At 41.0% G+C, this 23991-nt stretch overlaps 1 protein-coding gene across 3 annotated transcripts; it reads right to left on the bottom strand.

The window, feature by feature from the left end:
- Positions 1-884: 884 nt before the first annotated feature.
- Positions 885-19351, bottom strand: znf512 (zinc finger protein 512). 3 transcript variants are annotated; one of them, XM_084083420.1, is made up of 16 exons: positions 19117-19351; positions 17092-17210; positions 15711-15766; positions 15409-15467; positions 13639-14213; positions 12707-12796; positions 12018-12140; positions 11306-11430; positions 10474-10560; positions 9931-10029; positions 8978-9145; positions 8386-8583; positions 6419-6520; positions 6046-6108; positions 5702-5800; positions 885-4590 (listed from the first exon to the last, which is right to left on the bottom strand). In XM_084083420.1, exons 2-16 carry the CDS (start codon positions 17189-17191, stop codon positions 3853-3855), a joined length of 2682 nt encoding a protein of 893 aa, XP_083939546.1. In that variant the 5' UTR covers positions 17192-17210; positions 19117-19351; the 3' UTR covers positions 885-3852. The 3 variants fall into 3 exon arrangements, with proteins under 3 accessions (XP_083939546.1, XP_083939547.1, XP_083939548.1); XM_084083421.1 differs by lacking the exon at positions 12707-12796; XM_084083422.1 differs by lacking the exon at positions 19117-19351 and having other exon boundaries at positions 15409-15488; positions 17092-17162.
- Positions 19352-23991: the final 4640 nt, after the last annotated feature.

Below are 23991 nucleotides of genomic sequence, written 5' to 3'. Positions count from 1 at the left end.
AGTCCTTCGAAAATTCTATTGTTTTATTATTTTAGTTTAAAAACGGTGCACAGTTATTTCAACCTCTTATTTAAATCTGGCCTAGATATACATAGTTTGAATAGTTTTAGATAACGGAAGTGTTGATTTGGGCAAATGGCACAAATGATAACATAGCAAGATATGCAGAACTTTTGTTTGCTTTGTAGCAAGACTCAAGTATCCTCACAGCAACTACATACTTTTCATTATTTTGGTGGCCTCCATTTCAGAACAGTGTCAGTTGCACTTATATTATCGATAAGAGACCTTATCCCACAGGTAATGGTTTTATTGAAGAGGGCTGTTGTTCAAAGCCTTTGCCAACTAAAAACTCAGAAATCAACATAGGTATACTCCAGCATAAAATGTGTCTGACAAAGTGCAAAAAAACTACCGAATTGTTTTGGGTAAAAACAGAATGACAAGGACCATGCCCTGGTCATCCCTGTTTGACCGTGCTTAGCAGGAAACAGGCTTGTGGGAATACAATCTAAACAATTAAATCTGACCTGGGATCAATGATTACTCCTTGAAATTGGCTCATCATTGTTAAAATCTCTTCATGTTGAGCAGCAAACATTTTTGGTCACAAGCATGAACAGACATGGGGAATATTTCAACGACAGGGTTAGGCATTTAGAAATATAACTCAAACATCCGTATAATGAAATGAGCTCAAATATAACGGATCATTGTGTTACACCTATCATGGCCAGACATTTACAATAGTAGAAAGAGACAGAATGTTATAGTCACAGACCAAGGTGCCTGGTGGCTCAGGCAGTTAGTGCACAGACCATATGTAAATATGGTTGGAGTCTGTCCCATCTTGTCTTGCATGTTTCTACACTGACCAAATATTGCAAAAAATACATCTTTATTAAAAAATAACTGGTTAATTGTTGAAGTACTCCCCATGAGTGTGGGTTACTCTTCTGAACTCAAATGTTCTTTCAAAAAGGCATCTAATGAAGGGCAATGCACTTTGACCAGAACCAGACAAATGCTTTTGACACAACAGTTTAACATTAACTAACATTAATTAGTTTTGTTTTTGTTGTTGCAATGGAACATTACATGATATATTAAGTTCCAACCAAGTTTGGCCTAACAGAAGCACAGAAAGGGAAACATTGATGAAAAAAAAAAAAACTCAATACATTCATAAATTCAGAGAAACTGGATGAGAAATGAGTTAAACAAAAATCAGACTACTGATCCCTAAATCCATCTCCACTGCACAAAAACAAACTAAACTAGTGTTAAAACATCACAGACGTACAACTGACGACCATCCATGACCTTACACCACTAATATCAAAGATACAAAATGCAGAGTACATAAACATTACATGCTATTGGTTAAATATGTTGTGAAATAGATATAGAGTGATAGAGGTCTGTCTGGTAAAATTTGAACGCACAGAAATGAGGCTCCCTTCAATTTTAAATGCCTAATGAAACAGTTTTAGATTGATTTTTTCTTTGGTGGTGATTGAAGCTGGTTGTGGGCACCGGTGAGGATAATACATGTGGCCATGGTCTTCTCCCTGCCACCTGGCCTATGTGCTATGTACATACTGGCAGACCAAATCAGATTTTTCTTATCCATCTTTTCTTATCCACCGATCTTATCCAGATTGGTTTTGACAAGTCTGAACAGCAAAGAAACACATGGGACCGTAAAAATCAGACTCAAACCACATTCATACATGTAGGTGGTTTGAAATGCGATTCAAATCAGATAAAAAAAAATAAAAAAAATCTCAGTCTGGACGATTGCCTGATTTTTCATCATCATATGACGTGTCACTCGCGCTGTGAGCTTGTAGTTCGGCTATGTTCAGCATCACACCGCAAATCGTTGTGAGCTTGTGGATCTGCAATTTTTGTCAAACGATACCGTCATGACAGAATAAGTTAAAGCATTACTCACACCTATGGCATAACGCTGTTACTTCAACAACCGAAGCAGTCTAGGTCAACGATGTCTGAATACACTAATCTGATCTGATCACATGCAAATTACAGTGGTCAGTCAGTCCTAAAGATCAGATTTGAGAAACAAACCAAATTTGCTGCAGTCTAAACAAAGCTTTAAAAGCACCATCATGAATCAGCTGGTTCCGTAGCAAAAGCTTCTTCAAAAACCGCCAAAGGAAAACATCGGGAGGGAAGAGAGAAGCTAGATAAAGTACTAACACAGTACTGAATTGGGGATTGATTTAAGGGCAACCAACGTTGAAGAGTGTCTTGAGGCCTGGTTCATGCTTTCTGCATGTGCAAGAATGAAGAACGTGCCATCTGCAAACATTACATGGTCATGCTGGTCACGCTTTCAAACCTCAGTGCTTTGGTGCTGCTGTAGGAAAAAATAATCTAAACGAGGTAAACAGGGGGAAAAACCTACCATATTCAACCAGTCTCTCATCATAGTCATAGATTATAGCCCATTGGGTGTGAGAAATGTGGTTTGCAAATAAACTTAAATACTACAATTGTTAGAAACCAATAATTTCTACCCATTTCTCATCAAATATCAGGAACTATAAGGAAATATAAGCCCAATTTATTTTCATCGTACAACTTTATTGCTCACTGAAAGTAACTGATTTACAAATATATTCTACTTGAACGAGACCGGGTGTAATTAAGGCGTGGCTTCCATGTGGGACTTGGACCTCCTGCTCCAGTCTATGTCGTCAGTATGTATATGACATACGATTACATATTTGGGCAAGTTTTCAGCGCAATCCAAGTGCCTTTGACTTCCATTATAAAACATTGAAGTTAAATATTTAAAAAAATATTATACATATCTGAACAAAATGCGTGGAGGTACTTCCTTGGCCTAATGGCAGCGTGCACAAGACATATGGCGCTGATCGGTCCAGCAGTTTGCAGGATTTGTCACGGGCAGAGAGAGCCTCCTACAGTACCACGCCATAAAAACATTTATTTTCAGGAAGTGATGCAGTCGTGCAGCAAAGAAAGAATTAGGCTTCACGTGCACAGTCGGTTCTGGCGTAAGCAGACAATTGTGAATGCACATCCGTTTCCACAGTACAAGAAGCATGAACCAGGAGTTTTAGTGTCCTGCACAGTCAACATTACAACTTAAGCCCTGGAAAGCACAGTCATTAAGCACAAGTTAAAATGGAAGGGGCCCGTGTGGATGAATAGTACAAACTGAGGTTATACAGATCATACTCTAGAGGCACACATGTTTTTGAAAAGGAGAGCAAGTAAGACAAGTAGAACACTCCAAAATACTATACCATCCTTTCAGAAAGTCAAAGTAGATTTTTTCCCTTCTCAATACTGGACAAATGGAAAACAAAGGTTATTAAACTCGTTAACATAATACATTGAATGTTTGCCAAAAAGAATCTCTGTTACAGTTAAGCACGTAAACCGTAATACTACATTTCTGGGGGCTATACACTGACAACCAAACAGTCCGCTGTACTCGGAACATTATAGCCTTGAGGTCATCTTAAAAGGCATCGGACATGGCCTCAAAAAATTCTGAACATTGAGAACTTCCTCAAACTGTAATTGAGTCCTCTAAAGCTGCCTCCTCCATTTTTCCATCAAGTGTGTTTCATTTGGAACTAATGACACAGTTCAACTTTCATCTACATCAGGTAGATGGCACAATACCGGATGACCGTCAACTTTCTTATCCAGTATCCACCCTTCGTTTGTCACAAGATCAGTCCTGCTCTGGCAGGGGTGCACGAGGAAAGGACACAATGAGAACAACGGTTCTCAAAACCGCTGTATCTTGGTTTATTTACGCGTTACAGCAAAACAACCCCACTGGCTCCATTAAGCGTTCCTCTGTCGCTTAGCCACCTCAGAGTTGACCTCCATGATGCCGGGCCTCTTCAGGTTCCACTGGTCGATTTGCCTCTGCCTGTCGTGGTGCTGCTCCACCTCTGACTCGCTGGACGAGCTACCCGTGTTGCTGCTGCTGCTGCTGCCTCCACTCCCGGCCCCGCCGCCAAGCGGGAAGCAATCTTTCCTTTTGCCGTCCGCCTTCCCTCTCTCCCCGACACGATCCCCCCCTCCCTTCTCCCTCCTCTTGCCGCCTGCCATTCCGCTGCTCTCACCCGCACACTTGTCCATCCCGGGCATTCCCAGATCCACCTGGCTTTGCTCGGGTCCCATTGCTCCCCCCCTGCGGTCCATATCTACCCACATGGATCCCACGGGTGGCTCCAGCGGGGTGTAGTGGAGCAGCGGCTGCAGCTGAGGGTCTATCGGTGCCGGGTGATGCTGCTGCGGGTGGTAGTTCTCCGGATGGTGGACTTGGACTTGGTGCTGGAGGTGGTGAAGGGGTTGCAGTGGCTGCTGGATGGCTTGGTGCTGGAGCTGGTGGTGCTGGTGCTGGTGGTGGGGGCACTGGGAGTGTTGCTGATGATGTTGCAAGTGGTGGTGATGGAGGTGGTGTTGGTGGTACTGCTCGATGATCTGTCTGTCCACGCCATGGACACACTCCTTGGGCTGGTTCTTGAGGAACTTCTCAAACTTCTTGGACGCCTTCTTGTTTGTCACAAACCACTCCTGTTGAGATGGGACACGGTGAGGCAAAGTGAACCACTCAAGACATTTCTAAAGGTGGACATGTGCTGCATTAAAATGGATACCTTGTGTTATAGGGAATAAAAAAAAATAGTCATACTTGGAATACCCAGAATCAAATAAATTCATGGATGCCTTCTTTTATGCCTGTATGTGCATTTTGAAGGTATATTGAATTGTGGGTTTAGCTCAATGTCTGGATGGGATTGAGTAGCAGCTCCTCTCAAAAAAAGAGAAATAGACCTCCAAAGCTGAGGGGTTAATTAATGAATTCATTAAAAATGTAGATTTTTCTAACAAATGTTTTGACAAGTACGTACATACTATTATATACAATTATTTTCATATCCACCCACTGTGGCTGTTTCATATAATCTCATTGATTGCCAATAAGGACATTAGTGACTTTTATACTTTAAAAGGGAGCTGCGACTTAATCCCATAGACAGCCAGGAATAGAGCTGAACTAGGCTAAGCTCACCGTTCAATATGCCTTCAAAACGCATCCAGAGACAAAGGCTCGTATGGCATCCATGAGTAAGGGGGTGATCACACGGAGACGCATTGCTACAGGCGCAGATGCTTCAAAAACGCCTTGGCAAAACAGCATGGTGCACCTACAGTATGGAGTGGACCTGCACGTGTGACTAGTTAATCAAATAATGAAACACAAAGGAAAGGTGGATTCAAGTAGACACTGAATCTTGGTTTAATATCAAACTTTCCATTTCGCCATTGTCCCACCGTTTGTACCACATTTACCTTCATCAAAACAGCAATGAGTGGTGCGACACCGTGCATTGTGCTGAAAATGTTAAATATAAAAATTTAAAGCACATCTAAAACGGCTACAAATATCCAATGCACAGCATGACAGGAGCATGTGCCAGGCGGGCTTTAAAATAGGAAAACAATGGTGACGGCGACGTGTTTCTAGCGACGCATCTCTGTGTGTTCGCCAACTGTGTAAATTACCCCAAAACAGAATTAACCTTTCAGAGGTTTCCTTGACATGAGAAAATTCACTTGACAGATCCATCAATATCTGATTAGATGCACAGACAGATGTGTGTTAAAATGATGGCATAATTACCTGTGAATGGACCGAGTTAATGTGGTATTTAACTCCGCTCTCAGAGTTAAACTCCTTGTTGCAGATGAGACACCTGTATTTCCCAGCCTCAAAGTCCCCCTGGAGTAATGGCACAGGACAGTGAATGAGCACCACACCATCTATCTACACTCAGTGTTCATTAGAGTGCTCGAACAAGAACTTGAACATGGATACACGTCATTTCTAGTCATTTCCCCCGAGGGATCAAATAGGTTTAAATTATTATTAAATTGACCAGTGGCCCCCTCTGGTCATCAGACTTCTGTACATTTATATTAGTGAAGAAAGTGATTCTGATTCTGGGAGTGACAAACATCTCCTACCTTTGTGCAAAGTCCAAGATGAGCCTTTAGTCCAGACACGCTGGTGTAGATGCAGCCACAGCCCTGAGGATGAATTAGATACTTTTATTTTGTCCTCTGCACAGCTTAATGCAGAGGGTTTGAAAAACTATTTAGGGGCCAATTTAGACGATCTATGGCACATGGTGGTGCAAGGTGTAAAGCACATGGCACAAGTACTTTGAGGGCGTGTCCAACTCCAATTTGGCAATTCCTTAAGTCTCTGAATTAGTCCTTGGTGTGTTTTGGGCGTAACATGAATGAAACCAATCAGAATGTGGTCTCTTTGCTTTTAAAAGCCAGATGAGCCGGCACCTATGGCACATTGCTATTTAATAGCAGACACATTTCTAACCTGGTTGGGGCACTGGACCTTTCTTTGCAGCTTCACTTCATTCTTCCATTTCCTGAGGACTTCTTGGCTGAAGGCAGGCAGGCTGGGCCTTGCAAACTTCAACTGTGTTGGACAGATGGGAAAACAGGGGTTTGTAAAGATGTTTCAATTTGAACTACCAACAACCTGGTTGTACAACAATGTTTTGAAGGCCTCTTCAAACTGCAATAATGAAAATGATGCCTTTTCAGGTGTTACAGCTAATACACCAGATGTTGTTGTTGTTGATGAGGACAGTAGAGAAGTGACCATTTTGGAAGTGGGTTGTACATTCAGCCAGTCTGGAAGAGGCATTCCTTGCCAAAGTGCTAAAGTACCAACGTATTAAGGATGCCATTATACAGCTTGGTTACAAACAAACGGTGGAAAAAGTACTCAAATGTTTTACTTAAAGGACAACTTCACCGCTTTTCAACCTATCTTCATATAATTGGTCCTCACTAATACTCATGATAAAATGGTACCATTTTTTTGTACTCGGTCTGTGTCTCAGAGGAGAGCTGTGGACAGTTCAGAGTCCCGTCTACCAGTGACATCATCAATGGGGAATCCAAGCTAATAGAAACTGCAGGCTTTCTATTCCTGGAAAGTTGCAATGCAATAAAAGAAGCCATTGTTCTCGTGTTAATAAAAATCTAAATAAAAAATGTGAAATCTTGTTGGAAAAAAAAATCATGCCTAACGATGATGTCACTGGTAGACGGGTTTCTGGACTGTCCACAGCCCTCCTATGAGACACAGACCAAGCCCTATGAGACACAGACCAAGTAGAAAAAAATTGTACCTTTTTATCATGAGTATTAGTGAGGACCAATTATATGAAGATAGGTTGAAAAGCGGTGAAGTCGTCCTTTAAGTAAAAGTATCAATACTGCAATGTAGAAATACGCGGTCACAAATAAAAGTCCAGTATTCAAACTTTACTTAAGTAAAAGTACAAAAGTATTGGTATCAAAATGTACTTAAAGTACCAAAAGTAGAAAGTACCCATTATGCAGAATATTCCCATTTCCCAAGTTCAAAATGTATAAACATCTTTTGAAAATAGCAGATCTACAAGCTCAAAATGCGTTGCATCGCGACACATTGTGAGCTTGTAGATCGGCTATTTTCAAATGGCCGAAATATATATAGGGCTGAAGTGGTTAATGTATATTTTGTAATAATAATCAAAATCTACAAAATAACTAAAGTTTTGAAATAATTATAGTGGAGTAAAAGTGCTATATTTGCCTCTGAGATGTAGTGGAGTAGAAGTAAAAGTATTGAAAATTGGAAATACTCCAGTAAAGTAAAAGTACCTAAAAATTGTACTTAAGTACAGCACTTGAGAATATGTTCTTAGTTACTTTACACCACTGGTTACAAATGTTAACGGCCTGTGTTCATATTTGGAAGCCTCTGTAATGTCCATACATTTTTGTGAGAGGTCTGCAGATTGCAGGAATGCCCAAGCCGAGAGCTGTATCCGTGATCTGTATCCTGAAACACTTATTGCTGAGTTTCCCAAGTTTGTGCATCTACTATTGTTTGTGTTCAAGAGTTTCTTGTTAAATGCAAACGCAAATAAAGATTGGAGGGAGTGAGTGAGTGAGTGAGTGAGTTGCAGAGCCAGAGACATGAAACTTGCCTGAGGCTGAGACATGTTTAATGCTTAGCTGTTGTTGTTTTTTTGTAAAAGTTATGTTATCTTTGCACTTCAATGCATATTAAAGCACGCCAATGTCTATGTGTGAAAATGTCCATGACCAAGACACTTAACCCCTAACAGCTGGCCCTGTGCACTCATCATATATGAGCAGGCATCATCTGGGTGAAGCTGAAATTGAATTAGCATGACATGACATGCATGGCTCCTTGTGCTTCTTTTCATTCCAATTCTCAGGGCCTTTTTCATTTTATCTACAAAGATATGTTCATCCTCTGACCTTGTTGTCATCTGGCACTAAATCAGACTGGAACTTCCTCTTTGGCCAGTCCTTGGGCAGCTCGTTGTGGGCTATCTCAGCCAGGTGGAAGTTGGCCACCTGTGCAGAGGCTCTCTGCACCCTGCCGCTGGCGGTCCTCTCAGGGTTGGCCTCTGCCTCGGTCTTCAGAGCCTCCTCCTCCTCATTCTGCTGGGGCGTCTGGGTGGCAGGCAGAAAAGAGAGAATAAAGTGTAGACATTTCCAAAATGACTTTTCAACAAAAAAGTTAAGCGGTCAGTTCCACTCTCCTTTACATTTGTCTTCATTACAATTGTTTGGAAAAGCTGATAATACAACATTATAACAGCATGGCCTCTCTGTACGATCTCCAACAAGTTACTAAGTGTGCAGTCTGTAAACAAATCATGAAGCAGCGTTCAGCTGGCAAAACAAATCGGTCACAAATCTGAGTCGTTTCATGGTGTGTATGTCCGTTCTAGACCGATCTCCTGTCTCAGTTCAGGGAAAAGTGCTCGGGGAGTGAACTACACACTACTACTAAAATAATTGAATTAGTACATGGTGAATCCATGTGTTGCAACACCAAACTCACAGGAGCATGCTCTGATTTGAGGTGGTACTCCAGACCAGCCTTGGACTTGTACGCCTTCCCGCAGTGAGTGCAATTCAGCACCAGCTTCTCCAGCTCGGACTGCGCTTTACCACACTTCTTCATATGGTACACGTAGCCCATGATGCTGGTGAACCCAGCATTGCAGCCCTGTTGAGAGGGGGAAAACCACACACAGCACATTAGCTTACTTTGTAGTGTTCTGTGTAATTCATCTAAATCTACAGCCTCTTAAAAGTAGAGCTCAACCGATATATCTGCCATTTTTTGATATGTCAGCCGATATATCTGCCATTATTTACCCTGCACTTGTCTGTTAGAACTGCTATTTAATAGAATGATCAGTAGATGGCGCTTTAACACAAGTACTGTGAACTGCAGCAGCTTTCTCATCTTTTTCCCACACTGGGCGAGATCTAGCCGGTTGAATGTCTAAACGGAAGTATTGGAATTTGGTAGAAGTACTGCCCAAGGAAGTTACGCTGAGACTTTACAGATCTGTTTATATTTCTCGTGCATGAAACACATATTGTGACTGTTAAAAAAAAAGATTTTCCGGGGAAAGTACATACGATGGAAGTCCAGCCCTATATATACTCTGCATTAGGTTGTAACAAGGCTTTTCTCCTCAGAGATGAGAAGAGGCTGGGAAGGAGGCTAGCTTTTTCCCTGTTCGTGAATTCATCCATGGCATTTGAATGGTTGGGGGCTAGTCAAATGGTAAAAGCTTTCAGTAGGTTTAATTGGCCCCAAGGGGCAGTGGCCATCTTTTAAAAAAAGCAGTTTTGTAGTTGTTGTGGAAAGGAACTACATGTTTTTCAGCCACTAATACACACTCAAAAGATTCTACCAGCACTGCAGAGAATGACGGGAAAGAGAGGACATACAACACAAAGTAAACAGTAAATCGCCTGCAGTAAGTGACTGCTACTTACCTCTCTAGAGCATTTTAATTTTCCCAGTCTCTTTAGAATTTTACGCAGTTTTTCTTTAACCTGTTTGTCATCCAGGGCATTGGCATCATCTGGTGAGGGCTAGAGAGAAAAAAATACACAATTAATCCAAGTTATTATTTTATTACTATTGTACAATTGAGTGCTACAGTCTATAATCCTGAAAGAGTTATCAGTGGGTTCCCTTGCCAGATTTCCATTGATTTTTTTTAATGCAGGAAATAAGGTAGTTAAGACAAACCCAAGAGTATTTCAACATAAATAACACCTGCTTTTTAAAAGCGTGTTGATTTGTCAACCCATTATCGTGTTCATGTGAATATCATAAGCCATTATTTGCTAAAGAGCTTATTTTATTAATTTAGACCTACTTTTGGGGGGGCGGGGGGTCAACATTTATATATTATTATTATTAGAGTGATTTTATCTATTTGCAGCCAAAATGGTCAATGTAGGTTAAAGAAACAGTGGCAACTGCAGACAGCAGGGCTTTAGTGGTCATTTGAGAGGCAGGCATGCTCTTACCAAGTGGCTGTGGTCTGCCATGATGTGATACTTCATCCCTGTTGAGGATTTGAGCTGTTTCCCACAATGCTGACAGGTGAATGGTTGCTGCACACAACAGACGTATATGAGTTACACAGGTCGAGGCTAGAGAAAGATTAACATCACACTGTGGTCAAGTTCAAGTTCCATGACATTTTGCATATGACGTCGCTGTCGCGCGGAAACCTTGTCCTGAACTGTTAATTTCCAGTAAATGCAAAACCTGTGTTCCAATGGATCCAATGTGGTTACTGGTTAGAGGCCTTGTTAATACTTTTCATTGGTTAAATATTTATAAAACCCACAGACAGATTCAACTAATTTCAATCTGGTGTCTCTATTTTGGACATGTTATGATAGGCAAAAAAGAAAAGAAAATCGAATTTCTTTGAAAATAGCTGCTACTTTTATGTGACACTATGGCGAAGTATAATATAGGCCTGGGCATCTTTTATTTATGAAAAAACTAAATATGTCGATGAAAGGTTTCTGCCCAACAGCAATGTTATTGGCATTACATTTCTAGTTCAATGTAATGCTAGGCCGATTCAAGGGAACTTCTGCAGTGTTGCAGAGTGTTCTGTATGTTTTTGTGTTTGTTTTTTTTGTTCCTTATTGCTGGCCACTCATGACATTGGTGAACCAGGAACGGATGCTTATTCAGTGGTTGAAACATTCACTAAAATGTAAATGGACCAATGGTGTTATTCAGGAACACGGGTGTAGCAAGCGTGCTGTTGCTGTAGGAAATGAGCCTTCCCTGCTTTCACCATCTTAACATTAGCACTGAAGGGAAGGTACCGGTACACACCAGCCGGCAGTTCTCCATGTGCTTCTTCAGTCCTTCCACAGTCTTCCTGCTGACGCTTTTACACTTGGGACAATTAACCCTTCCTTTGGCCACAATATGCAGCTGCCATCGCTCCTCTTGACTGCCTGTTGGATGTCAGCGGACACAGACACACAGGCTATCATTGACACAAGACCTAAAATGTGATGTTTTGTTTACTTGGAATGATGACTTTACCATTGCATATTGTTTCAAGTCCAGCTAAATATAGATTCAATAGTGTTGGCATTTGTGATGGCCATTTGGAGAAATGTTATGAACCGGCATTGTTATTTTACATGATGCTCACAATTACATTTTTCAAACGTTCATTGGGCTGCACATCAAAAACGATTTTCAAGATTTTAAAAGGTGATTGAGTTGTAAGTGCTCATCAAATACAGCGGCGTATAATGAGCACAAAAAGCTAAATCCCTCAAAATCCACATAAAAATGTATGCTGTAGCATTTAACCAAGACACAATCTACAATGGACTAGGCGACTGAGGGAAGCAGCTTACAGTTTGAGAACAAGGACTCTAGAGGTCATCGGGAGATGCTGTTATGGTCCAAGCCAAGGACAGGATTTGTGCAGAGTTGGTTAGATATTGTTTCAAGATATGTAGGCTTAGAAATTCACAAACTGTTACTACTAGCGTTATCCCTCATCTAAAGATGACTGAGCTCCACTCACCCGGAGGGTAGGTAGGAGGCTCTCTCTTGGTGGAGAAGAGTGCTGTCTTCAGCTCCTCACTGGGCTGAGCGGTGGAGGCCTCTGTGGTGCCCTGGTGGCCCCCAAAGTTCACTGGATCTGAGCCTAGTGGGGCCATAGGGGAAGCAAACACTTGTGAGTCCAGATAGACTGCTGATCTGTCCATTTAGTGGATGGATTATGTCATTAATTCAGCTGTGGCCAACATACATGTTGGTAAATCCCCCTAAATGTCCTATTATGGAGCCGAAAGGAGGCCTCAAGCCACATTAACCACATGAAGCCTAGCTTCCCTATTCACGTTGTATATCAGCAAAATTGGAAGAAAAAGTAACAACATATTGCCTGAGTTATGTGCACTACACAACATAAACAAAAAACGAGACATACACTGTACTGTTATCAACAGCTTTTGTTCTCGTAACGGCACTTGCTGCAGTCGCCATGTTTGTTTCACTGAGTAGTCGTAGCTTAATGTGGACACTATGACACTATCTTCTTTCTGAGAAAGCAAGCCTGGGATTCAACGTTAACCTTTCACCGCTTCAGCACTACATATGACGGAAATAGCAAATCTACAAGATCAAAATGCATCACACTAAATCCACACAAGCCGACCCATTGTATGTCGCTTAGATAAAACGATTTAAAAACATTGTATGGTCACTTGCCAGAGTCTCTAGCGTCTGGGGCCTGGGGGAAACTGATGACAGGAGGATTTCTATCCATCTCCACTCTCTGGACCTTCTTCGAGGCCAGGTCTGGGAAGGGAACAAAAAGGAAAAGAGAAAAAAATCTAAAATGTACTGTATGTAGGACTGTCCCCAAATCTCTAAGCAGAGCCTAAATGTTTGCGACTTGTTTTGGGATAATTATAATTGGGATAATTATAATTTTAATTATAATTTTCTTCCTTTATTCACAATCACATGGATTCATTTTTTGTACATTCCTTGCTGCCATCATGTAATTTGGCTACTGAAGTGGCCAAAATCCCCCTTCTCTCTACCATATCTTAACTTATAGCCCAATTCCACTGTACATAAACATTTTTAGACAATTCAAAACATCCCACCAGGCGCTCGGGTGGCACAGGGGTAAAGTTCCTGTCCACCTCCATGGAGCCTCCGGCTTGACGGAGTGTCCGTACCAGCACAATAGGCTCTGTGCATACAGTAACTGTAGTCCCGGGTTTACAGAAGGTGGCATACCCATTTCCTGTTCCAGGTCAGTTTTCCATGGCTTCAATTGATTGGCTCGACAGCAGATTTGAACCGCAAACATAAGGTGTTGTGTTTCCAGTTCAGATCTGCTGGGGGCTCTTCATTGGCAGGTGAGCCAGTAGGGGCAGCAGTCATAAGATTACACAGAAATGTGTGGCAGTGGGTGTGTTAAATGGTGAGGAGTAGGAAGGAGGCACACAAAGACTACACAGAAATGTGCATGGAATTTGGAAATTGGCATAACCACTAATTCATTGGCTAATCAAAAGACATCTACAATAATAAATACACAATAAAATGAACTCTCAAGTAACCAAATGCACAGACATACATCCCACCAAAAAAGCAAGCAATACAATCTAATGCATGTGAATGAGTACCAGGTCTCCAGACAGGCTCTTGTCCTCTGCTTGTAGTACTCCAGGCTTGATCTTGGCTTCGGGATGTGTTCCACACTTGCTCCGGCACCGAGGGGGCCCTGTCCCTTCCTGGGTCCCTGCCAGGGTTCCACGCTTGATCCTGTGCTCTGTCTCTACTCGTGGCCCAGGCTTGCTCCGGTGCTCTCTCTCGACCTGCAACCCAGGCCTGATCCGCCCCACTGTGGGTCCTATCTCTACCTGGCATCCAGGTCTGGTCTTGACCCGAGTGTCCCACTCTGTCTCTGCCGGAGTTCCACACCTGATCCTGGGGTCTATCTCGACCTGTGGACCAGGCCTGCTCAGCACCTCTGTCCCGGCTCGAGTTCCAGGACTGCTCCTGGGCCTGGGATCTCTCCCTGCTTGGTTCCTGGCCCTGGGGCCACACATCCTTCCCTACCAGCCTTGGAGGCAGTCTTGCTGTGGGAGGGGTCAGGGACAGCGAGTCTGCTCCATTGGCTAGAGCCCCTGATGCCATGACAGAGCAGCTGGTGGTTGGGAAATCCGCAGTTCCAATAGAAACGCTCTGGATCTCATATCTGAGGGGTCAAAAGCACAACATTCTAAATTAAGAGACATTACTTATTGAAATCTAAGTCAAGACTCAATTGAGTTGTTCATAATAATAACAAATTGTAGAGATGCAAGATATGAGAAATGTAGAAGTTATAAACTAACATTTCTCAAGAAAATAAATATTTTTCAATTCATTACTATATTTATTTATTTGTTGTTATGTGTTATACTGTACACCTTTTGATTTTAGCTCACAAGCAATGCATTTCCTGACGCACCCAGGTGAATTTGAAGACTGTACGCTGACACTACCCTAGTAAATACATCATTCATGCATATGCATGAACAAAAGCAAAACAATGCTGATTAAACCATCAGAGGACAATAACAAACTGTGCTCAAGTGTCCTATTCTTCCTCAATATGTGCTGGCTAGAAACTGTATGTGCCATGGTTTTGTGGGACAATTGAGTGTCTACAAAGACACAGATCAAACGCCTGCCGGCTTTGCAATCTGCAATTCCAAGTACTGCCCTGCATTCAACAATTAATTTATAATTTGTCATACAACTAAGTATAAAATAGGCTCAATAAAGACATGGCATGTAAAACAAGCAGACACGCATCGCGTTGCGAGGCATAGTGAGCTTGTAGATCTGCTATTTTCACAATGTATGCCTCTTTCTTTCTTTTTATTATTTGACAATTTGGTCAATGTTTGACCAGTTTTTATAGTATAGTTTTTGATGACTTTTGATCCAGTAATGGTCGTTTTCTTTTAACCTGTGGGGTTAAGACAGTTGAGAACCACTGATGTAGAGAATGGGTCTTTACGTCTTGTATCTGTGTTCATAATATTCAGTCACATTATATTTACCCGTCATGTAAATGTGGCCGTGAACTGGATTGTCATCATTATGAAGTAATGAAACTCTACATGTCACTTATATTTTTCAACATATTTTGTAGACAGGTTACCACATCATATATTATTGCACTTTCCCATATTTAGTAGTGTATGTGAATTCTTACATTACAAACACAATACATTATTTTTCCATGGCAGGAAGAATTTTAGCTTTTACTTTTTTTATTTACTTTTATTACTATACTTACAGTATATTGCTATAAATAATAATGCCATATTTCCAGGTAATGTTAATTAAATTAAGCCCAGTTCATACATCATATCTGACGGACTGATGAGATAATCACTTACCTTTTTCGACCATAAGTTCTTTTCATCTTTAAAGCATCCTGGGCTTGAGACCCGTCATTCTAAAACATTCAAGTACAGAACTGTGAAGTAGAGATCCAACGGTATGCATAAAGTTAACACATTTTAAATATTAGAAGTGGGAAACGGACAACCATATCCACATGTTTATATTATTAGCAATGGTTCTGATAAAAGCATTCAGTGACAACCCAATGACCATAGACAAAAAAAACTATTTGAAAGAAAAATAAGTAAGAAAGATAAATCATACAGTATATGTGGGGGCGCTGGTTCATTCTCACCTTAGGCGGTCCGATCACACTTAATTCACAGGCTCTCTCTGGCATTCGCTGGACAACTATAGGGAAGATCAAAGTTTATTTCTTATTATTAAAACACCATAAACATCAGAATAACATAGTGACCCCTTCTGTATGCATATTTTGACCCAAAATATGGATGCACATCAAACACCACGCAACAATTGACAGGTGAACTTCACTGTCCTCTTTTCAATCTCAATCACATCAAACTCTAGGACTGTGCTTCAAGCTCTGAAGGAACAAAGCTATTTGTGCTCAAACAAGTCAGATTTTGTGTGCTTTCAGAGTTTTCTCTGTTGAGAAATATTTGGACATATCATGATGACTTCAGCCTCCTAATAGTGTAAAGTGTGAAACTGCCAGTTTATTTGTTTGTTTATCTTCACCTGTATGTTTTATGAAACGAAAGAAAAAATACATATCTTTTGAAAGGATGGCGACATATTCAAGGAGGTATTTCTTACAGTTGTTGACAATTTGATTTTAAGAACAAGACCAATAGCATGGATACCACCCACAGCCTTCAGCTGTCCAGGAAAACAGAATAACATCAAAACGTCAGTTTTGTGATAATGATTTTGTTTCCTGCATTAATATAGCCTATAATAAAACTTAAAGGCACCACTGCCTTTAAGTTTTATTATAGGCTATATTAATGTTTTCACTGTTTGCTTGGCTGACGATGATATATTTCTCCTGCCTTGGAAAAAGGCAAAACATAGGTTGTTCACAACTCTGCTACAGGGGATTACTCATCCCTAGCTCTGGTTCAGAGCGTTAGTGAGTTCCCTCTAACGCTCTGGAAGACGCATGTACAAGGAAAGACGGACATTATTTGTATTTACTCCACAGTGCCCTCTACATTTTGGTTAATGGTAAGTTCAAATCCCCCAGATCTGTAGAGGGCACTGTGGAGTAAATACAAATAATGTCCGTCTCGCTGACATATTTTATTTTCTGCCCAAAAAGTGTATTTTACAGAGTAGGTGGGATGCGTTTAGGCGTGCGGGGTTGGAGAATAGACATTCAACAACACAAAACAGCCTTTGCTTCGGTGAGTAGCGAAATGGTTTTGTTTATTTTCACTACACTTGAACGCTGGCAGGGCAGTGGAATTCCTTGTACATCCGCAGAGCGAGGGGTCTTCCAGAGCGTTAGAGGGAACTCACTAACGCTCTGAACCAGAGCTAACTCATCCCTGAAAAGCCAACACAGAAAGTGTGTGAATACAAACTAAGCCTAAAGGGAAAGCAGACCTAAAGCTCTTTGGGAGCACACACACACTCGTCAAAATCACTTATAAAACATTTGACTGGCTATATTATGGGGTTCATTTAATAGAATATGTCTTAGCTTTTACCTGGACATGGCACTCCACTTTTCTGTTGAGATTGGACAGGTTTTCTCTTCCTTGGCACATACAAAGGTGACATGCCCCCTCCAATGTGTGTGTGGTCCATTGTACCTCAATGATCACCACTGCAATACAGAACACAGGACACCTTCTGTGACACATGCAGTCTTAACTCTTGATACAAGCAGATATTTAAAATATGAAATGCCTCTAAGTCTTTCACAACTTATGTAAAAAATGTGTATTCAATATTCATAACTAAATTCTGCTGCGAACTTCATCAACTGCATCTAGTGCAGTAAAATTGAGAGATCCCAACTCAATTTAGCCACACTTAACACATGCTTGGTCTCTGGCTTGGTTTTAGGGAATAAATGCATTGCACTGCTCTGTATTTCAGAGTTTTTAACTTCTTGTGCTTTAGAGCAGGGGTCTTCAACAGGGTGTCCTCAGAGTTACTATAGGGGGTCCGCCAAATATTTGTGTGGTGGGGACATAAGCCAAAAATAGCAGATCTACAAGCTCACAACGCCTCACACTGCCAGGCGTTGTGAGCTTGTAGATCGGCTATTTTCAGAGAGTTGGTGTAAATTGAAAAAGAGCAGACCAAGTATAGAGCCAACGGTCAAGTTGACCAAATATTGAGGGGTTAAATTAAAAGGTTAACTGTCTTAAAATATTCATTAGCGTGAACACAACTATCTATGAAATCTATGAAAAAGTTGAATCTGCAACACAATGTTATACATGTAGTGGGGGTCCCTGCTTCATCTCTCCCTCTCTGCTAAAGACCTGAAGCTGAAGACCCCTGCTCTATACTCTAAAGCAGAGTGTCATCCTATCTCTACATAGATTTTGCTTTTGATATAGATTCGAATGTTTTCATGCATTTGCAATAGGCTATGGCCCTTACATTTTGGTCAAAGTCTGCATCTTCTAATTACACAACTGAAAACGTATAAACGTTTCAAACATTTAGCTTCTGATTTATAATTGTTTTCAACCTGCCCCAGTAAGCTACTTGTTTTTTTTATCATTATACACGAATTAAGGCCTGCACAGTGGGTGCAAACAAACCAGCATGTCACGTAAATGGGAATCATGGAAGAGGTGTGTCCGTTCCATATTTCAATTGGACATTTCTCCCATTTGAGGTGTAGGCTACAGTCTAGAATAGAACATCTCGCCAGCAAAGACGACCGGACCGATTATTGTTTCAATGCACAGAAAACAGGAATGTTATCATTACTGTTCAGTTGAATGAGTACAAAACGGGTTCATTTGTGCTCGAGTCCAACAACAAGTACTATTGTGAGTGACAACAACCCGCTTTGCAGAGCAGCAGAACGGGCTCCTGAACCAGCAGCAAAAGTCTGACGTAATTCACGCATCCTACCTGGGTCACGTTTTTTCTCTCCATTCAGAATTCCCATAGACTTGTTTAATATCGCGTCAAATAAGAACGGTGTTACAAAAAATAAACAAATGACCCCGGCGGTTTGACTCATATGGATATGATGCATCAACTTACGGTGAGAAAACAATAATGTTACTCCGGCCGAATTAGTTACATTTCCGCCAGAAACGGACTGTATCAAATATGAGTGACTGACTATCATAAACGATACAGAGTCACCTCCCTGACAATATCGCCGGGACAGTTTGTTTATTTTTGGACCACAACTCTTATACGAGACGGTTCTAAGATGACCCAATGTTATTCTCCATAGATATAGTACTTCCGTGAACCAGGGGATGAACGAGTGACGTCAGGACTTCGGTAGTACTCTAGTCCGCGGATAGCCACACAGAAAGGGTCTCTTTTTGCCTTCAACCCACGACACCGAAAAAGAGACACCCGACTACAACTGTACGGATTTGAGCTCCATTTTGACATACGTGACGGGCGCTCCGTGCATTCACTTTCACACCGATCCGCCGCGGCACGATGAGATGTGCGGGCGTGATTTCGATTGTTTATCACGGGGTTGTGTTAACAAATGTGTGGCGATCGGACCCTACCATACGTACATAACACTCCCCTCTGCAAGGTTAGCCTCCATATCTTCCCAAGCTATTTCTCCTCCTCCTCCATCGCCTTTCCCCCGGCAGTGATACGACATGATAATGTGCACTCGTTAGGGCCAAAATCATAGGCATAGTCGGGGGACAAATCCACCCCGGATAAAATAAGCTACAGTCTTTGTCAAAAATGTTATTTGTGGCTCCCATCACCACCACCACAACACACCAGGCATCAACATCACCATAAATTCAACCGTGAACCCTTCACATTGTTGCCAGATGTTTTGAGAGAAACAAGCAACCAGGTCTATGAAAACAAGCCCAAAAGAAACGACCACATTGTTACAGGCTGACTACAACTCATCTAACCCATGCTCATTGGGATGGCTCAGGGTAGAGGACAGAGTACAGCAACGTGCAATGGGCCTGGTCTACAAGATACACTACACCACAAAGACTCCCAAGCCAAGTACCTAAAGTACTAAACTACAAAAACGTCCAAGACGTCCACAAACACAACACCAGAGGGAGCTCCACAAATCACGTTCAACCCAGATTTGGCTCAAACAAGGGGTTACATTTGTTCTACTGCTATGCCACCAAAATGTGGAAATGTGGTACTTCCTGTGATTTTTTTGTAAACTGTTAATAAAGTACTCAATCATCATTCATCAATCAATCAAAACCAATATTTACAGAAAAACAAGCCCAAATTCGCTCATAATAAGCGGACATGGCAACCCTGCCTTCACAAGATGACTTCATCTCGTGGACCCGCCCCTCCTCGCGGGGAGAACAAATAAGGATCGCGTCCCATTCGTCACGTCTCAGTCCCATAGCCCAGAGCGACCGTGGGTCGCGCTGTGATTGGTTGAGATTAGTTGGTTGCGAGACAATCACTAGTTTAGCAAACATATCTGAGTTTACTCTGGCTCATTTGATTAATATAGTTTTGCATTTCCACTACTTTTACACACAATTCGTTTACACGAAATAAATAAATATATATATTTATTTATATATATATAGCTAAGCTATCTATCTGGGTTTAGAACTGTGAAAGGGGGCGGGTACTGTATTGAACCCAGCGAAAACAGGGTTCCGGATCCCATAACCAGGAGGAGCGGACGGTCGTATGATTGGCTACTTGGTTGTCAACACAATTTTCTTACTCTCACTCCATAGGTTAATTAACAGGATAGGTGGACACTGGGCACTCATGGTCATGGATGAACACCAACATTCTCCCTTTTTGGCCTGTACTGTTCCGTATTGTTCAATAAAAAAGCATTTTAATCCGATTGGTGGCCATTTTGTTCACAGAGTTATGTATGTATCAGAGTGCATTACACCTCCCACCCGATAAGGTCAAAAAGGGAGAACATGCAGACACTGTTGAAGTTCTATGACAGTCATGTTTCAGGGCTACCACTAGGGACATCCGGGCACCTCGGTGTAAAATTGTCTATTTTGTCCAAAATGTTAAAAAATAAAATATTTAAAAAATTGTAAAATGGAATGTAAACTAAAGTAGCCTATACATGATGTGTGAACATGCATATCCTTCAATTTCTTGTTTATGCCCCCAAATGACTAGATATACAAGTTCTGCAGCAATTGCAGAAATATTACTCCTTTTTATAGTTTGTTGATTATTTTTGATGCAGTGATAGTGTTTTTCCTTTCTCTCTTACTTTTTTGGGGGTATTAAAAAGGTCTTTAAAGTCCTTAAATTGTCACTTCACTGACATCTGGTAAAATTTAGTAAAAATACTAAAATTGCTAAAATACAGAAAATGAATGGTCATTAAGTTCATAAGGTATAATTTCTAATGTCATGATATAAATCAATATTTTGGGTCATAATTGATTTCATGTAAGGTTAAAAATGTAAAACATGATGTGATTAAACTTTCTGAGGTGGAACAAAAGTTCCCTGTCTGTCAGTAGCACTACACCTAAAAAAAAGCATGGGTTTCCGAGGCTACACCATAGAGGTAGGGCTACACTACACCAGACCAAAGATTATTCATTTAGCAAGATACGCAATCTCCGGTTTACTTCCCGTTTCTGCGTGACGTAGGTGGACACCTTTTTAGGAGACAGGAAGCAAGTTGGAGTCTATAGACCCCTTAACAGACGACGTCACACTGATAAGAACCAGTATGAGTGCAACCAGTATGCGCTAAATGAAACCCATTCTATCAGGTCTCGCCAGGACGTGCCACAGTAGCCAACACACAAGAGGGGGTTGGGGTGTGCTGAAACTAGCGCACCCCGAAACAACAGGTTGGAAATTGATTGCGTGAAACAATCACCTGCGCATCCAGTCTCAATGTTAGTAAACAATTAATTGGTCTATAGATTCCAATGGAAGAGTCAACGTGAACACAGCTTCTGAACCATTCCTTAGCTCCATGGATACTGAACTAAATATTGGACCCAATCATCACAAGCCACACAATATGTACAAGATTTTCATACTAAAATGGCTTTTTTTAAAGACACAAATTAGGAGAAAATCTACTTTGTTATCGACCTTTCTCTAGCCCATCAACACACTCTGGGAAGATATCTGAAGAGTCCATCTGCAGACGGACGAGACATAGAGGGCTCTGTCCCTTATTTTTAGCGGCGCTGGCGCCGCTCTATACATAGTATAGAGCGGTCCTGCTCTATACCTGGCTTTTCCGTCAACGTTCTGATTGGTCAGGTCTGTCAACGTTCTGATTGGTCAGGCCCGCCAAGGTTCTGATTGGTCAGGTCCGTCAACGTTCTGATTGGTCAGACCCGTCAACGTTCTGATTGGTCAGACGCTCTATACCTTTAGGTATAGAGCGGATCCTGCTCTATACCTGACTTTGTCCGTGTTCACCGTCAACGCTCTGATTGGTCAGACCCGTCAACGTTCTGATTGGTCAGACCAGTCAACAAAGTGATTGGTCAAGCTTCACGTGACACATGGCTATAAACACATTTTAAACACATATCGATGACATAATGTATCAAAGGCGCCGCTACCTTCACACAGGGTGTGATTTTTTAACTCTATGCTCTGTCCCTATAAGATGTTCTAAAAACTGATTAACTGAGATTATATATGTGAATATTATAGTACGTGAAAATCATTATGGACATATTAAAAAATAAATAAAATGTGTGTTCCAATGCTCAATAATATAATGTTCCATTATTAACTGTCTTGGTTGATGGGGTATGATTTGGGAATCATAACATTTTGCTAAACATAACATTCATGCTAATTTTCTAAACATACTATGGTCTATAGTGGTAAAATATATACCTTATAAATAAGGGCCTTTTATTTATAAGGTATATATAATATTTTTTATATATATATATATATATATGGTTAACATGTGTGTGTTTGTAGTGGGAATTTCATAGGTTTCTTAAAAGCATCTTTGCCAATAATAGTTTACTTTCAAACATGTAAAGCATTTATTTTCTTTGAAGAAAATACACAAATACACATCCACATGACATTGTCAGCCAGAGAGGGGAGGGTGGTGGGATGGTCGGGGGAGAAGACAACCACGCCTACTTAGGAGACCATTTGTAGGATTTGTGTACTACTTCGCCTCTAGACAGTGTTAGGACCTGTCCTACACGCTCAAATGTACTTGTACACACAATGCTATTGCTCACACCACTCAAACCCACCTTACATAGGACAACCTTCTGTAGCTATGACATCTTTGAAACGTCACATTACATTCCAGAATAATGCAAACTGACCTCGCCAAGCCAGCATCAAAAGTTAATTAACAAGACAGGATCTAACAGCATGGTTCTCATGTGGATCCCGGACTTCATGTGGTCAGCCTTTGACATCAGTCATCTATGGCATATCTGACCAGCTCAGTAGCCTTGTGGTTCGCTGTGTGTCTGCATGGCTCGGGAACTATTGGTTCTCAGGCCACTATCTATGACTCATGTATGATCTACTCATCCATTATAAAAATGTGTTAAACTCAACGGGCACCGGACTAATGTGGGCTACACTAACTATTATATATTATACTAACTATATATAACTATACTATCGATTACTTTTCAGATTTATCTCAAAATCGAGAAGTGTGTTTTTTGGATACATTTAGATATTTTTACATATCTAAATGTTTTTACATTTAGATATGTAACTCCTAATAGATTTTTTTATTATTGACTAAATCGATTACCGTAGTCCAATTAACTGTTGCATATTCAAAGTTGCAAATTCAAAATTGATTATTTTATTCAAATATATATATTTTTTGGAATAATCTATTAAATAGATTAGTTTGATTAACTGAGATTAGCCCTGGACACACACACACAGACACTCTTCTGGACGGATCAGGAACATTCGGCAAAAATAGGTGAACATTAGCCAAAAATATCAGATCTACAGTATGAGCTCACAACGTGTTGCAACAATACTCATTTGCAACAGATTTGATAAAGAAGGAAAAAGTATAGACCCCTGGGGGAGCCCGGTCAACAAAGTATATACAGTACTGTAGGGTTTAAAGGGATTGTAGGCAAGTTCAGAGATAAACAAAGAAAAAAACTGCAGTTCGTTTCCCCGACCACCAGGGGGTGACTTCCATAGAGTTAAGGGGACTTCTAAACTGGCCATGCCGAAAATAGGTTGTTTTATTCGGATACAATGGGTGTTACTGCCCGCCCCTGCCGGTTCTCTGAATTTTTATTTTTAAATAGGCTCTTTCATGATAAATTGACCACATATATGAAGTTAAACAACTAAATTCTATCCAAACGCTATCTTAAAAGTAAATTCTGTGCCTCAAAAAAGAAGTTTGAGAGCGTTTTAAAACCGAAATTAAAAAGTTTACACGGACACGGACGCGCACA

This window comes from Gymnoscopelus microlampas (assembly GCF_963454915.1).
Source record: "Gymnoscopelus microlampas genome assembly, chromosome: 16".
NCBI classification, from domain to species: domain Eukaryota; kingdom Metazoa; phylum Chordata; class Actinopteri; order Myctophiformes; family Myctophidae; genus Gymnoscopelus; species Gymnoscopelus microlampas.
This window is presented reverse-complemented; position numbering and strand designations above follow the sequence as displayed.

What these genes read in the sequence shown, in the direction of transcription:
- znf512 (XM_084083420.1), bottom strand. Translation starts at nt 17,191, where the DNA reads ATGGACCACACACACATTGGAGGGGGCATGTCACCTTTGTATGTGCCA. An exon ending in GTGTGATCGGACCGCCTAAG is followed by an intron (nt 15,468 to 15,710) that starts GTGAGAATGAAC and finishes TGAATGTTTTAG; the next exon opens with AATGACGGGTCTCAAGCCCA. An exon ending in TAGTGCCAGATGACAACAAG is followed by an intron (nt 6,521 to 8,385) that starts GTCAGAGGATGA and finishes TGTCCAACACAG; the next exon opens with TTGAAGTTTGCAAGGCCCAG.